General features: G+C 41.6%; 1 protein-coding gene across 3 annotated transcripts in view; it reads left to right on the forward strand.

The window, feature by feature from the left end:
* nedd4a (NEDD4 E3 ubiquitin protein ligase a) overlaps positions 1-15,285 on the forward strand; it is a 127,088-nt gene that overhangs the window by 14,371 nt on the left and 97,432 nt on the right. For 2 of the 3 annotated variants that reach the window (XM_078427441.1, XM_078427442.1), the window contains exon 3: positions 14,108-14,186. The exons of the other annotated variant lie outside the window; for it this stretch is intronic. In XM_078427441.1, the coding sequence (XP_078283567.1) occupies positions 14,108-14,186 (79 nt within the window). The remainder of the gene's footprint in view (positions 1-14,107; positions 14,187-15,285) is intronic. 3 annotated transcript variants of the gene reach the window in all.

The raw sequence follows: 15,285 nt of genomic DNA on the forward strand, positions 1-15,285 counted from the left end.
TACGGACAGTGTCCCTAGTCAGGATCGAACCTGCGTCTCTGGTGCTGTCAGGCAGCAACTCTACCATTGCGCCACCATGCCATCCTTTTTACACGACCATGGCCTAGTTTTTCTAATTGGGCTTTACAGCAATGTCTTGTTTTTCTTCGCAGTCTTTTTCTTTTACTGTCTTGTGTAATTTGTGTTGCCTGAGTCTAGATGCCTGTGAGGCGGCTGCAAGCAAGATTTTCAATGCTTCTGTACCTCAGATTACATGAGCTTAGGACAATAAACTGGAGAAGTACTTTACTGCCTGTAAAGATTTAGTGCGACTTCTGCCACTTTATAAACTAAATTGATGTTCAGTCAATTTGGTTGATCTAAGGACATTACCTAATAGTCTGTCTGCAACCCCTCAATGTTTAAAATTTTAACTGCAGTATATCAAGCAATTGATCTTGTACTTTTTAAGTTCAGAGCATAAAAAGCCAAGTGCCACTGTTTATTGTGCATGTATCAGGTGCTCTGAACTTGACCTACTTTTACACCACTTTTGAATTTGTATTGTAGCGTTAACACTGTGAAAGTTGTCTTGTGGTTCACAGGTGTCATGAAACAAAATAGGGTGTAAAGAGTAGATATCAAGGAACATTCTACAGGCAGAGACATGTACGGAGAGTTTAAGGAGTCCAGAGTTCAGAGCCTCAGTAGTCCTGAACAATGGAGAATGAAAATTCTCTGTGTGGAGAAGGTGTGGGGCTTGGAGCTGACAAAGATGGTTATCGAGGCTGTGAGGTAAAACGCTAATGAAAGTCACGGGTCAGTTGGTGGCTGCGGAATCAGTTGGCGTAAAGATCGGAACGTTTTCTCATTTCACAGTTATCTGTTGCTCCCCTGATTTATTGATCTGTCCATGGATGGTTGGTCAGCTTATTTATGAACTGCTTGCAGCTTCACTTCTTTCTAAAAGCAAATGAAACATTACCTTTGTTCCAGGAACTATATTCATTTCTCTATCTTCACAATTTGCAACTCTTTAATCCTTTTGCCTCATACCTTCTTTTATTTTCATCTCTGGCCTTTGTCCAACATCTGCTTATCAAAAACCCCAACTCACCTGTGTTCACCTATTACCTGTCACGCCCTGTCCTGCCCCTTCTCGCTTTCAGCTTTCTCTCTACCCCTCCTCTCTACATTGTCTAAAGAAGGGTCCCAATCTAAAATGTCACCTGTCCATGTCCTCTAGGAATGCTGCCTGACCTGCCTGGTTACTCCAGCAATACGCGTGTCTCTTTTTCACAAACCAGCATCTGCAGTTCCTTGCTCCATTCTGTACTCATTTACTTCCTGACACTTGCATTTGTACAGATGTAATGATTAGCAGTGACAAGTTACTGGTGCCTGGTTAATTATGCTGCTGTTCAGTCCTCCCAATGATTAGTCTGCACAAGATTAGATTTTTTTAAATTAAGAAAAGAAAAATACTTATCTTAACAAGCTAAATTGATTTTTATTACTTTTAATTTAATTATTTTTTTATTAATGCTAGGGATTTGCAATATTAAATTTCCCCACCCTGCATGCTCTTCCTGAACTTTTAGTGGAGTAGCAAAGGATCGCAATACAGGGTCAGATTTCCAAGCAAACTGTGGAATATCCCAACATCCTAACGGTTGACAATAAGTTTATATTCCAATCTTTTGCAACTCCACTAACAGTTCAGGAAGAGCATGCAGGATGGGGAAATTTAATATTGCAATTCCGTCGCATGAATAAAACATTAATTAAATTAAAAGTTTAAAAATATTCGTTTTAACTTGTTAAACCAGGTGATCGGGGTCAGGCCACGTTGCAGGTGTCATTGAGGTCCTGGGCACAGTGAATCCAATTCCTCAGCTTGTTGTTCAGCTGTGTCACTGAACTCAATGGTGAGTCCAGGGTCAGTGAGGGAGGTCAGATATTCTGGAGTTTAACCTGCAGTGTGTTCTTGACTTCTTAACTGCAACATGGGTGTTGGTCAGGAGTGTGCTAACATGAAGGGGATCTCCATTTCTCTGCTGAACCACCAGCAAAAGGCAAGAACATTTCAGTCATTCAATTGTGGGTTTAGGACATGCTGTTATCTCAAATTCCAGCTGAAACCTGACAACACTTCTGTCTCTCCATTTGTCACATTTAACCCCATGGAATAAAGTGAGTGATATTTGAATGGGGCTATTAGTGTCACTTAACAATGAAGCATTGAAAGTGTGTGTTCATCTGAACAGTTGTTCAGACTTTCATGTGGCATCAGTTGCATAAAACTTAGTTTATAGTTTTATCACAAAAATAGGAAATTTGTATTTGTATGTAAATAATTGCCCTTAAAATTCAGGTTAAAGACAAAATTTACATTAAAATATTCAATGCTTGAGGTCTGATCAGAAAATCAGATGTTCGTTACCTGATTAGAATCAGAATAGCCTTTATTGTCATCCAAAAAAACAAGTCTTTTGGATGAAATTCCATACCCACAGTCCAACAATAAGAGCAATAAAAATAAGCAATAACACACACAATCACAAACCAACACAAAACAAAAAAAAAGAAACATCCATCACAGTGAGTCTCCTCCAGTCACCTCCTCACTGTGATGGAAGGCCAGAATGTCTTTTCTCTTCCCCTGCCGTCTTCTCCCGCGGCCAGGCTGTTGAAGTTGCCACGTCGCGGCGGTCGGGACTCCCGACATTGAAGCCCCTGCCGGGGGCTTCATGAAGTCTGAAGGTAAAAATCGAGTAAGATGCCTGCCTAAGAAACACTCGATAAATCCGGGTTCTGTCAGGAATTTCTGATTAATGTGAGAGCTGCCTCAGTGGGCCGGGAAGGATTCATCCCTGTTTGTAACCTCTTCACTGCAAAGCTGTGCAGCAATGCTACAGGAGATCCTTCTTCCCTGTAGCTATCAAACTACAACTCCTCCCAGGGCCGTTTTTACAGCATTATGGGCCCCCGGGCAAAGCAGTGTACTGGGGCCCCTACCGTTACTCTCCCCCACCCTCCTTTCCCTACCAGCCCCCCCCCTGTCGTGCCGGCGAAAAGCACTTACCGAAAAGCACTTAGCGATGGACTTAGGGTGCTACATTGTTGCAAAAAGCACTTACAGATCGCTGTGAGAAGCACTTAGTGACCGAAAATGTTGCGAAAAAAGCTCTTATTGAACCTACATTTTTAAAGTAGTATTTATTTATTGCAAGTCACTTAACATACACAGATCAGCATGGGGCCCCTATGCTCGTGGGCCCCCGGGCAAGTGCCCATCAGGCCCATGCGTTAAGACGGCCCTGACTCCTCCCCCTTCTGTCTTGGGGCAGACTGAGACTGACTCCCCCAGACCCCCCCCCCCCAATCTTTGCACACCCCCCAAGCCTTTCCACTCGTCATTTTAATTTCATGTTTCATGTATTTTGTGTGTTTTGTGTTTTTATGACTGTTGGCAGATCAATTTCCCTCCTAGAATAAATAAAGTTCTATCGTGTCTTGTCGTAAGTTTATAAGTTAGTTGTCTTTAAGTGCCTTTTTGGGATGCCCACAGTGAATGAGTGCATCAGCTGGTGAAATTGTTCAAAAATTGTGTCATTTTAAAAACAGTTCATTGATACTGAAGAGGAAAAACTGTTTAATTGTATTTTTAGTAGTAATGGTGTTTCAGTTTTTGTTATCATTTTCTCTGAACCAAAGCTTTCCAACTAAATGAAGACGTGTTTAGGTGCAACTTAATATTTATTCTAGGTATGTAGGATAGATTAAGTACGAGAGTATGGGGCAAAGGCTATATTCACCCTCCACTTATCTGAATGAAAAATGAATTACTGTTGCTATCTTGCATGTTTGACATTAATTAAATATAATTATTGATTTCCAAATGTCAAATCCACAAGGTTAGTCAAGATATCATCCAGTATATAGGACTATAGAACTTCCCTGCTAGAATAACACACAATTTTTCCATTGCCCATGTATACTTGACTTGAGGGAGGGGTAATATTTGGAATATTTGAAAGTATGAATCACTGACTTAAAAGTAAACATTTTGCAAGGAGCTGTCACCCATGATCAGCTTTTAGCTTCAATGCAGGAGCTTAACTTCACTGGTTTTAGTTCGTGAATGATTCGAGGGATATTGGGGATTATTTTGGAGAAGAAAAATACTTTTATGGTGAAGTGAGCGAGGTTTATAACGGTTATTAAAGCACAAAACAGGTTTTAAGATTTGTAGAAATACACTGTGTCTCTATTCCAGGGAGCCCCAGTGTGGGGAGCTGTAGACTTGCTCATTCACTGCACAGCAGTCTGAAAGGATATTTGGACTCTGAATTTGTACATTGACTCGCTGTACTGACCACAGGGAAACTTGGAGAATTGCAATAATGTTTTAATTTGGGATGATAAGGGAGGTTGGCAGCAATCCTTTATCAGTCTTTTGTGGAGAAATGTCGCAATGTGAAACTGATTCCTGTCTTCCAGTTGGAGGGAAAACCTGGGGGGGGGGGGAACATAACGGGCAATTTAACTTTCACTTCACTAAGGAAGTCAAATTCTGGTAGAGCAAATGGAATAAATAGCAGGGTCCTTGAGAGTGCTGATGTACTGAGTGAACATTAGGTGCAAGTTCATAGCTCACTGAAAGTGGTGATTCAAGTGGATATGATAGTGCACAAGTTGTTTGGTATGCTTGCCTTTATGAGCTAAGGGTTTTAATGATAAGAGTTAGGATGCCCAGTTGCAGCTGCACAAAACATTTGTTAGATGGCAGTTGAAGCATTGTGTACAGTTCTGATTGTCACACAACAGGACGGACGTGATAGTATTAGCAGCAGTGCACATGAGATCCACCAGGATGTTACCTGGAATGGGAGGCTGTAGTCACGGGGAGAGATTGGGCAAGCAGGGTTTATTCTCAATGGAAAGCAAGAATTTGAGAGGTTTATAAAATTATGAGGGGCATAGAGAAGACAGATCGTCTTTTTCCCCAGGCAGAGAAGTTTAGAAGTGGATCGTTCAGTTTCGGGTGACAGGGGAGAAAGTTTGAACATAAACGGTACAGAATAGGAATAGGCTCGTCAGCCATGATGTATATGTCGACCGTAATGCCAAATTAAACCATCTCCAACTGCTTGCACATGGTCTGTATTCTGTTGCTTGTCTGACTGCCTCCTAAATCTCACCATCGTGTCTGTTTCCACCCCCTGAAACCATGTTCCAGGCATCTACATATCTTATCTTATGATCTTCATGATTTTATAAGGCTTCTATCAGCCTTATCCTCAGGTTCTAATGCTCCACAGAAAGCTGTCCAAGTTAGTCCAACCTCTCTAAACGGTTCTCTGCCACTGACGTGAGGCTCCCTGACCTATGGTTTCCTGGATTATCCCTATTGCCGTTGTTAGACAAAGGAGCCACAGTTGGCTACTCTTCGATACTCTGGGACCTCGCCTGTGGCTGGAGATGACAAAAATCTCCATTTAAGCCCCAGTATCCTCCTCTCTAGCCTTTCAATGACTTGCAATAAATCCCATCAGGTGGGGACCCACTCACTATTAATATTCTTCGTGAGACCCAATGCTGTTTCCTTGATCAAGACATTTTCTAGGTATTGGCATACTCTGTGGAGATCCATGTCCTTCTTGGTGAACTTAAAGGGAATCCGAGGAAAATGTTTTTCATACAGAGAGTAGTAGTTATTTGGAAAGAAATACGAGAGGAGGTGAGGAAGGCAGATAGAATTATGTTTATGACATTTGGACAGGTATTTATGCAGGAAAGGTATGGTGGGATATGAGCCTAATGCATGCGTGTAGACAGCCATCATGGTCAACGTGGATGAAATGGGCCGAAAGGGCCTATTTCTATGCTGTACAATTCTGTGATTCTATAATGTTCAATACTGCCCCAATCTTCTGATTCTGTAGTTAGGCATTTGGACGTGCCAGGTACCTGGCAGGTTTCGGATGAACTCCTTGAACTCTTGTTCCTGTACCATTGTTTATTTTGCTTGTTCTTTCTTGCTGACTTGAGAAGCTGTTTCATCAGACTGACTCATCCTATCTGGACATTTTCTGCGAGATATTCCCGGGGTGTTCTGTTTCTCTTCCACGTCGGTCCCAGTGGCTATTTTGTAGTTTCTTTCACACTTGTCCATATTCTGTACCTAAGAAATACTAACTGGAGAAATTACACCTCATTTTGGGAATTCAGATTACAATTCTCATTAATCATTTGGCTGGAAAGCATCCAATGTTGGTATAGGGAAATTCATCTTGAGTGCTTTGGTATAAAACTTTCTGGACCTATGGCAACAGTTATGCTTCATTGCTTAATATTCGTGGCTTTGTATCATCATATCATATCATATCATATATATACAGCCGGAAACAGGCCTTTTCGGCCCACCAAGTCCGTGCCGCCCAGCGATCCCCGTAACATTAACACTATCCTACACCCACTAGGGACAATTTTTACATTTACCCAGCCAATTAACCTACGTACCTCACACTGCTTTGGCAAGGCCACCAGCATAATCAATGACAAGTCACACCCTGGCCACCCTCTCTTCTCTCTCTAATCAGGCAAGAGGTGCAGAAGTGCGAAAACGCACACCTCCAGATTCAAGGACATTTTCTCCCCAGCTGTTAACTAAACTATCCTGACACAACTTGAGAGTGGTCTACCTCATTGGAGACCCTCAAACTATCTTTGATGGGACTTTACTGGCTTTATCTTGCACTAAACCTTATTCACATTATTCCCTTTATCATATAGAAGCACAGAGTCTCTTGCCCAGAGTAGGTGAAACGAGGACCTGCCGACATAGGTTTAAGGTGAAGGGGAAAAGATTTAATAGGAATCTGAGGGGTAACGTTTTCACACAGAGAGTGGTGGGTGTATGGAACAAGCTGCCAGAGGAGGTAGTTGTGGCTGGGACTATCCCAACACTTAAGAAACAGTTAGACGGGTACATGGATAGGACAGATTTGGAGGGATATGGACCAAGTGCAGGCAGGTGGGACAATGGGGCTGTTTCCACACTGTATCACTCTATGATTCGATGTATCTGTGAATGGGTCGATTATAATCAAGTAGTGTCTGCTGATTGTTTAGTACGCAATATAAGCTTTTCAATGTACCTCGGTACACATGACAATAAACTAAACTCAAACTGGTATCTTCACAAGAACACAAGGAAATGGGAGCAGGAGTAGGCCACCATGGCCCTGAAACCTGCCCTGTCATCCAATATGATCATCACTTATCTGTGTTGATCTTTCATGTGCCAGTTTCACGTAACCCTCAATTCCTCAGTCTCCACCTTAAATATATCTAATGATCTGGCCTCCCCTATCCTTGGGAACGGAAAATTACAGAGATTTGATGCAACTCAAAAACGAGGAAATTCGTCATCGTACAACTCATTATTGTGTAATTTTTTTTGGTTGAAGGCAGTGTCTACCACCTAATTGTTTTTAACTTGGCCTTTTCCCAAAGGGCGGTGGTGGAAAGTTACAAACTTTTAGCAATGTTTTATGAGCTGCAGAGTTAAACTTTAATCTCATGGAGTATCTGGTCTCTTGGCTGAGACCTTAAAGGAGCCAGTCAGGGTACTGCGAGTGGCCACTTGAGTCGTTGAAGGTGGCAAGCTTATGTGGTTAAACCTCAGCCCAAATGCCCAAGTACAACATCCTTAGTGAACACTACACAACATTGACCTCAGCAACTATGATCTTCCATGGACTGCCCTTGGATGCACAATGGTCTTCGGTTTTGCATTATTACGGTTAATGAGTACGACAGTCATTAATTTATTGTATTATTTAGAGGAAAATATTATATTTTCTATTGTATTTATAGGAACCTGAGGGGTAACATTTTTACACAACAGATGGTGGGTGTATAGAACGAGCTGCCGGAGGTGGTAGTTGACACGCACTCTTTGCAATGTTTAAGAAATGCTTAGATAGTTACATGGATAGGATTGGTTTAGAGGGATATGGGTCAAATGCAGGCAGGTAGAACTAGTGTAGACGGGGCATGTTGGTCGGCATGGGCAAGTTGGACCTGTTTCAGCACTGCATAACTATTATTGACTATTGTACAATTATCTGTATATAATTGCATGTGAAGCTGCAGCAAACAATAGTTTCATTATTCTGTTGCCAGAATATATGACAATTAAACACTCTTGACTCTTGTAATGTGGTCTTTTCTCTGGCTGCCTGTGTCTGGTCTACCTTTGTGACTTTGTTTTAGCTTACTAGCCTTCCAGAGTCTTCAGAGTTCCAGGTGTATTAATGCAGAGTTGTTGACCTTGCCAGACTTGGGGTTAATATCCCTTACCTTGTGACTATCATGGAAAGGGCAGTGCAGAGTTCATCATGATGGTTCTGACTCATAGCAAGTAACAGTTATCATTACTGGGAAGTGGGTTGCTGAGAGATCGATCTTTGGGTATCCTTAGTATAAGACAATAACTGCAGATGCTGGTACAAATCGAAGGTATTTATTCACCAAATGCCGGAGTAACTCGGCAGGTCAGGCAGCATCTCAGGAGAGAAGGAATGGGTGAGGTTTCGGGTCGAAACCCTTCTTCAGACCTTGATGTTTCCTTGGGTATCCTTGATGTTTGTAAGATGCCGGTTGTGATCTAGTTTGTGGATGTGGGTGCCTTTAACAAATCACATCAACGAGTGAACAGGAGAGAGGAATAAAAAACTGGAAATTGTCGTACCCAGTTACCTTGCATGCTGTTCACTTCATGTTTCTACTTATTCTTGACTTGAAAAAATACAACAGTAGGCAATTGATGAACACAATGGTACACTGTTTCAAACTTGCAGAACAACACTCCCTGGGGTCATGGTCACCATAAACTACTCCCTCCTATTGCACAAACATATTTACAATAGAGATTTATTTTATTTTAAGGTAAGCATTTTTGTAATGCTCCTGTGCCTTTTATTTTGGCAGATCCTGCCTTTCAGGCTTTGAGCTCATATTATTATGGAGTTTTGATACACTGCTTTGCACAGGAAGATGATGAAACCGTGTGTTGCCTGGAGCTTGCTCCACAACCATCATGTGACTGAACAATGACGGCCAAAATGCTAGTCATTGAAATCAATCTCTGCAAACCACAACTCTGTCAAAATAAGCAACTATGAACAAAATTGTTTAACCAGATCTATGACCCCTGTGCAAAGTTGTGCAAGGTTAGAATCTACAGTCCTCAAAGCTTTGATGTTGATTGGTTGAATACTTCCAACTTAATTATATAACATTGTCGGTGCCTGACAGTCAACTGTGTTTCTTTTTACAAATGCATCCTGTAATTGTCAGAGTCAAGCTGAAATAATCATATGTTCAACATTAGGAATAGCACTAACTTAATTAGCAGGTTTTATGGTTATAATGGTAAAACCCAACAATTTGTGATTTCTTTAGATGTGTTAATTAAAATGGTGATCCTTAAATTGTTCAGTAACTCAGTTCTCCACACGTTGTGCCATCATGTAATCTTCTTGCAACAATCAAGATAAATCATTGAATTGATGGGGTATGGGGAGGGAGCAGGAACAGGGTACTGATTGTGGATGATCAGCCATGATCACATTGAATGGCGGTGCTGACTCAAAGGGCCGAATGGCCTACTCCTGCACCTGTTGCCTATTGTCTATTGTCTAAAATCTCTAGCGTGTCAAATTAGCCTTACAGTAAATTCTTAAAGGGAGAACTAAACATTGATAACTGCTTCTCAAACTCCCTAGCCCCAAATAAAACTCCTTTCATTTATGTGGAATGTACATTCACTAAAAAAAACAATTTTATTAATTTTAAATTAGATTAGTGTGTCAGGGGTTATGGGGAGAAGGCAGGGGAATGGGATTAAGAGGGAAAGATCGTTCAGCCATGTTTGAATGGCAGAGTTGACTTGATGGGCTGAATGGCCTAATTCTGCTCCTATAACTTATGAACTAACTTATGAACTATGAAGTTTAATGATATCACCATTGCTGCAAAGTGGAAATCCCATTTATCGAATGCTTGGCATCAAATGTCTTGAAGAAGTTAAACGTGAGCCACTGTTTGATTCTTTGTATGCAGCATGCAACCAATTGTGAGAATATTGTTTCAGAATTCACATATTCCGTACACTTTTTATGTACAATACATTGAATACCAGGGTCATGTTTTCATTTTATAAGATAGGCTTTAATTCCACCTGTTCAACCATCTCAACAGTATCAGAGGATTATATTTTACGAATCCACCTTCAGGTACAGAGAGCTTTTGAAAAAGCTTTCTCTGATGCTGTTTAAATTTGTGAATTTCTGGTACTTTTTATAGAACCTTTAAAATAAGCCAAAAGCAGGCTGCTCTCCTCCCGAGGTTGTCTGTGTTGGGTCTCCAATTGATTTAAATAATTTTCTAACACTTTGTGTAGAGATATTGTTTGTTGACATCTTTTGCATGCATTGCATTTGAGATGTGCTTCCACGATGTATCTCCATTGAGCTTGTGCCTTTGTATCTTCATGACTATGATGTTCAATGGGAAGGAACCACCGATCTTGATCTAATTCTCTACTCCTGCTATCAAGTCATATTTTCTTTTCCCTCTTTGTGCAGTTAAATTATATTTAGGATTATTTGAGTGAAAGTTTATTTCCACCAGAATCGTTTAAAAACATTTGCCAATTGTGGCTAGATTAGTTCTGCAGTCAGATGAACTGGAAAATAAGTGGGATTTTTCCAAGCTATTTAATCGGTGTCCTGAAGATGGCTCAGTGTATTTTTTCCAAATTTCACGCTAGACTTTGAACTATAAATTAAGTTTCCAACGATGAAAGTGATACCAGATGTTTCTGGTTTTCTTTTCTTTTTTTTTGCGGGCGCTGTATTTCAATGTATGAATTGTCCATATTAGTGTACAACAGACTCCAGAGAAGTTAGCTACATTGGCTGCAAAAAATCTCTGTTGCCTGTGGAATTTTCTATGTTCACTGGTTGCAAGTTGGTAGATGGGATATTGGGGTAATGTGGATTCAAAGTAATACAAGTGGCAATGAAATGTTCTGTAGTTGGGTTAAGTGTGATTCAGTAACTTTACAAGGTTGTTGCCCAGATTAGATCTCCACACATATTCTTAATGTGTGGAGATCAAATCTGGTTAAAAAAACCTTGTCATGTTCTCCTTACATTGGAAGTTGGTGCTGGAACATACACCGATGAGCCAAAACATTATGACCACCTGCCTAATATGCTGTTGGTCCTCCATGTGCTGCCAAAACAGCGCTGACCTGCCGAGGCATGGACTCTACAAGGCCCCTGAAGGTGTCCTGTGGTATCTGGCACCAAGACATTAGCAGCAGATCCTTCAAGTCCTGTAAGTTGCGAGGTGGAGCCGCCGTGGATCGGACTTGTCAATCCAGCACATCCCACAGATGCTCAATTGGATTGAGATCTGGAGAATTTGGAGGCCAGGGCAACACCGTGAACACTTCATCATGTTCCACAAACCATTCCCGAACAATGTGTGCAGTGTGGCAGGGCGCATTATCCTGCTGAAAGAGGCCACTGCCATCAGGGAATACCATTGCCACGAAGGGGTGTACCTGGTCTGCAATGATGTTTAGGTAGGTGACACGTGTCAAATTGACGTCCACATGAATGGCCGGAGCCAGGGTTTCCCAGCAGAACATTGCCCAGAGCATCACATTCCCTCCACTGGCTTGTCGTCTTCCCACAGTGCATCCTGGAGCCATCACTGCCCTCGCGCATCGATGAGCCTTGGGCGCCCAACACCCTGTCGCCGGTTTGTGGTTTGTCCCTCCTCGGACCACTGTCAGTAGGTACTCACCACTGCTGACCGGGAGCACCCCACAAACCTTGCTGTTTCAGAGATGCTGTGACCCAGTCGTCTGGCCATAACAATTTGGCCCTTGTCAAAGTCGCTCAGGTCTTTACTCCTTCCCATTTCTTCTGCATCCAACACATTAACTTCAAGAACTGACTGTTCACTTGTTACCTAATATATCCCACCCCTTGACAGGTGCCATTGTAACAAGGTATTCAATGTTATTCACTTCACCTGTCAGTGGTCATAATGTTTTGGCTCAACGGTGTATGGGGGAAGACATCTTGAGTGCGTACCCTTGAAGAATTGTACCTCATGCACTTGATTAGTTTAACTTCCTGTCTATTCTCCAGTATCTTGGGGAGTGATACAGATACAAATGTACATTGATTATGTTCTAAATAGACACAGAAACACCATGCAAGTCAACCCAGTATCATTTGACTGCTTGGCTTAATAAAAAGGCTAAATGGGGAAGATTATCACATTTAAAGAGGAATATGTCATGGTGGTGCAATGAGAATTATTGTGATGGAGAACAGTATTACTATAATTTGGGTGGCACAGCTGGTAGAGCTGCTGTCTCACAAGTGCCAGAGACCTGGGTTCGATCCTGATCTCGGATGCTGTCTGTGCAGAGTTTGTAAATTCTTTCTGTGAGTGCATGGGTTTTCTCCGGGTGCTCCAGTTTCCTCCCACATCCCAAAGATGTACAGATTTGTAGGTTAAATGGCTTCTGTTAATTGTAAAATGTCTGTCGTGTGTAGGATAGTGCTAGTGTATGGGGTAAACACTGATCGGCGAGGACTCGGTGGATTGAAGGGCCTGTTTCCACGCTGTATCTCTAAAGTAAATAATGCATAAGAATGAAGGAGAGAGTAGACACCACTCAGTCCATCGCAGGTGCTGATTTTCCATCATCAAAGCTATCTATAGCAGACACTGCCTCAAAATGGCATCCATGTCACTAGCTAATGGGTGGCATGGACTGGTGGGCCGAAGGGCTTGTTTCCATGCTGTATCTCCAAACTAAACTAAAGGTGGAATGGAATACTTTATTGTCACATGTGACAAGGCACAGTGAAAATCTTTCCTTGCACACCTTGGGTATGCAAAAGAAGGGTCTCGACCCGAAATGTCACCCATTCCTTCTCTCCCGAGATGCTGCCTGACCTGCTGAGTTACTCCAGCATTTTGTGAATAAATACCTTGGGTATGCAAATAATCGCCACACTGAAAGAGTTACAAAGTACCCCCGCCAGCTACTCCTTTGTCTCTCCCCTCCCCTCCCCCTTACCCATGCCAGATCCTCCATCGTTCTTCCCCCTCCTCCCCTCCCCCCCCCCCCACGGTGGTTCCCCCGCGCCCTCATGGACCGCTAACTGCGGGTCGAACAGCAAGGCTTCACCGCCGCCACGAAGCTCTGTCGGCCATGATGCCCCACTGCCACGCCGAAGCTCCACCACTGCCGCTGAGGCCCCATTGGCCCAGGCAGGATGCAAAGAGCAGAGGAAGCTTTTATAGGACGTGAATATTCTCTACGCAGAAATTGAAATATTTTCAGACACATTGATAGTGAACTTATAAAAATAGATACTTAATTGTTAAAACAGTTCAAGTGCATGTACGTGTGTCTCCTGTGCTTCCGATAAATATTTATCATCTGCAAAGATGTCAGCAAAAGTTGGGATGAGAATTTGCCTTTCCCCATTCATTGCATCATGTTACTCTACAGGAGCAGATTAGTCTGTGAGCCAGTTATTGCCTTATCTACTAAGTCAAATGGAATGGAGTTCTGTGTTGGAGAACAGTTTTTTAAAGTATAACTTTTTTTTTTAAGTAAAATGCTTCTGTTTTCTATTGATGTGCAAACCGGAGGTATATACTAAATTTTGAGTTGCCAACACATTACTTGTAATTAGAACACTCTAGAGTTAATTACAATATTCAATGAAATAATTACAGTGATATGGAGAAGTATTATTTACAACATGACTAGGCACTTTATCTGGGTGAATATTTATTGTACTTTACACATTGGGTTTCCCATGTATTGGAAGCCTGTGACAGTAATACAAAATCCTTATTTGTAAAAAATATTCACCATAATTTGGGCTAAAATATATGGTTGGTATTTTAGCATCTAGCAGAAATTTGCATTTATAATATATAGCAGAAAGAATTATGCGATCTTCTGCTAGAGTAGCGGTAACATTTTAACCCTTTTCTATCCTTTCTGCAGTGATCCGTACGCTAAAGTGTCTCTGTATGATCCAATAAAAGGAGAACTTGCCAGCGTTCAAACCAAAACCATTAAGAAGGTGGGTAGGTCTGAAATGTTTACATAACTGGAACATCATAGTGTTTAAAATAAGTGACCAAAATAATTTAAAAGCTGGTGCTAGTAAAGTTACAAATGTCAACGTTGCAGCCAATAATGTTGCTCATTGGATCAAACAGGTGGACTATGGTCAGTCATCCAATGTTCCTGGTATAAGCAGATGACAAGAGTAGAACGTCCTATCACATGCATTCGCACAGATGGTGCCCAATTCTATTTACATCAACCAAAAGACAAACATGTCTAAACAGCCCATTGAAATGATGTTGAACCAGAATCTTGCTCCCAGAAGTAACCTAGTTTTGTAAAGCGTGTTGTGTTACCTGATTCAAGATGGGCACGTTTCCCCGAGTCCTTGCTACTGATTAGCATTCCATATGTCCGGGCGGAGGATCCTGACAGTCCATTTCCCATCACAGATCCTGCCTGGACTGCTGAGTTCCTTTGTTTTTTGCTCCAGAGCCCAGCATCTGCAATTTCTTGTATCTCTCCATCTGTGGGGATCAGGTGAGGGCTGGATCTCCTGGGGTCAAATCAACAGCAGGCATTCAATAACCAGGCTGAAGACTGCTTCTCACACCTACGTTCCCTTTCCAAATAGTTGAACGGTCACCTACAAAATATTGGTGCTAAATTAAGGAATTTAAATTTAATTTAAAATTAAATGTTTTTTTTCCTACTTAAGGAATTTAAACTTTTCAGAAGATGTAGGGAAATTGTACATAAAAGTGATTAAAGGAAATAGTTTTAATTTAGTGTAATTTGACTACTTATTGAGTCACCATTTTTATGGATGGAGACTATTCGATGGCTCAGCGGTTCCCCATAAGTATGGTGCAGATTGTATTTGCGTGTAAGTTATTTAGGTGAACTTCGCAAGTGTTTAAGCCACTCAGATTTTACATCTCCTAATCAAAAATAAACTTTAGTCATTCTTAAACCCATTCCCATTCAGATGTGGTGGGAAAATGCTGAGTGTAGAACTAAAATTAAACCCCCATCCAAAGGCTGTTCCATTTTCCATTTGTTCAAATATGTCGACAAGGAGGCTAGTTTGCACTGACTACAGGAAATGTAAG

This window comes from Rhinoraja longicauda, chromosome 33 (genome assembly GCF_053455715.1).
Source record: "Rhinoraja longicauda isolate Sanriku21f chromosome 33, sRhiLon1.1, whole genome shotgun sequence".
Lineage (NCBI taxonomy): Eukaryota > Metazoa > Chordata > Chondrichthyes > Rajiformes > Arhynchobatidae > Rhinoraja > Rhinoraja longicauda.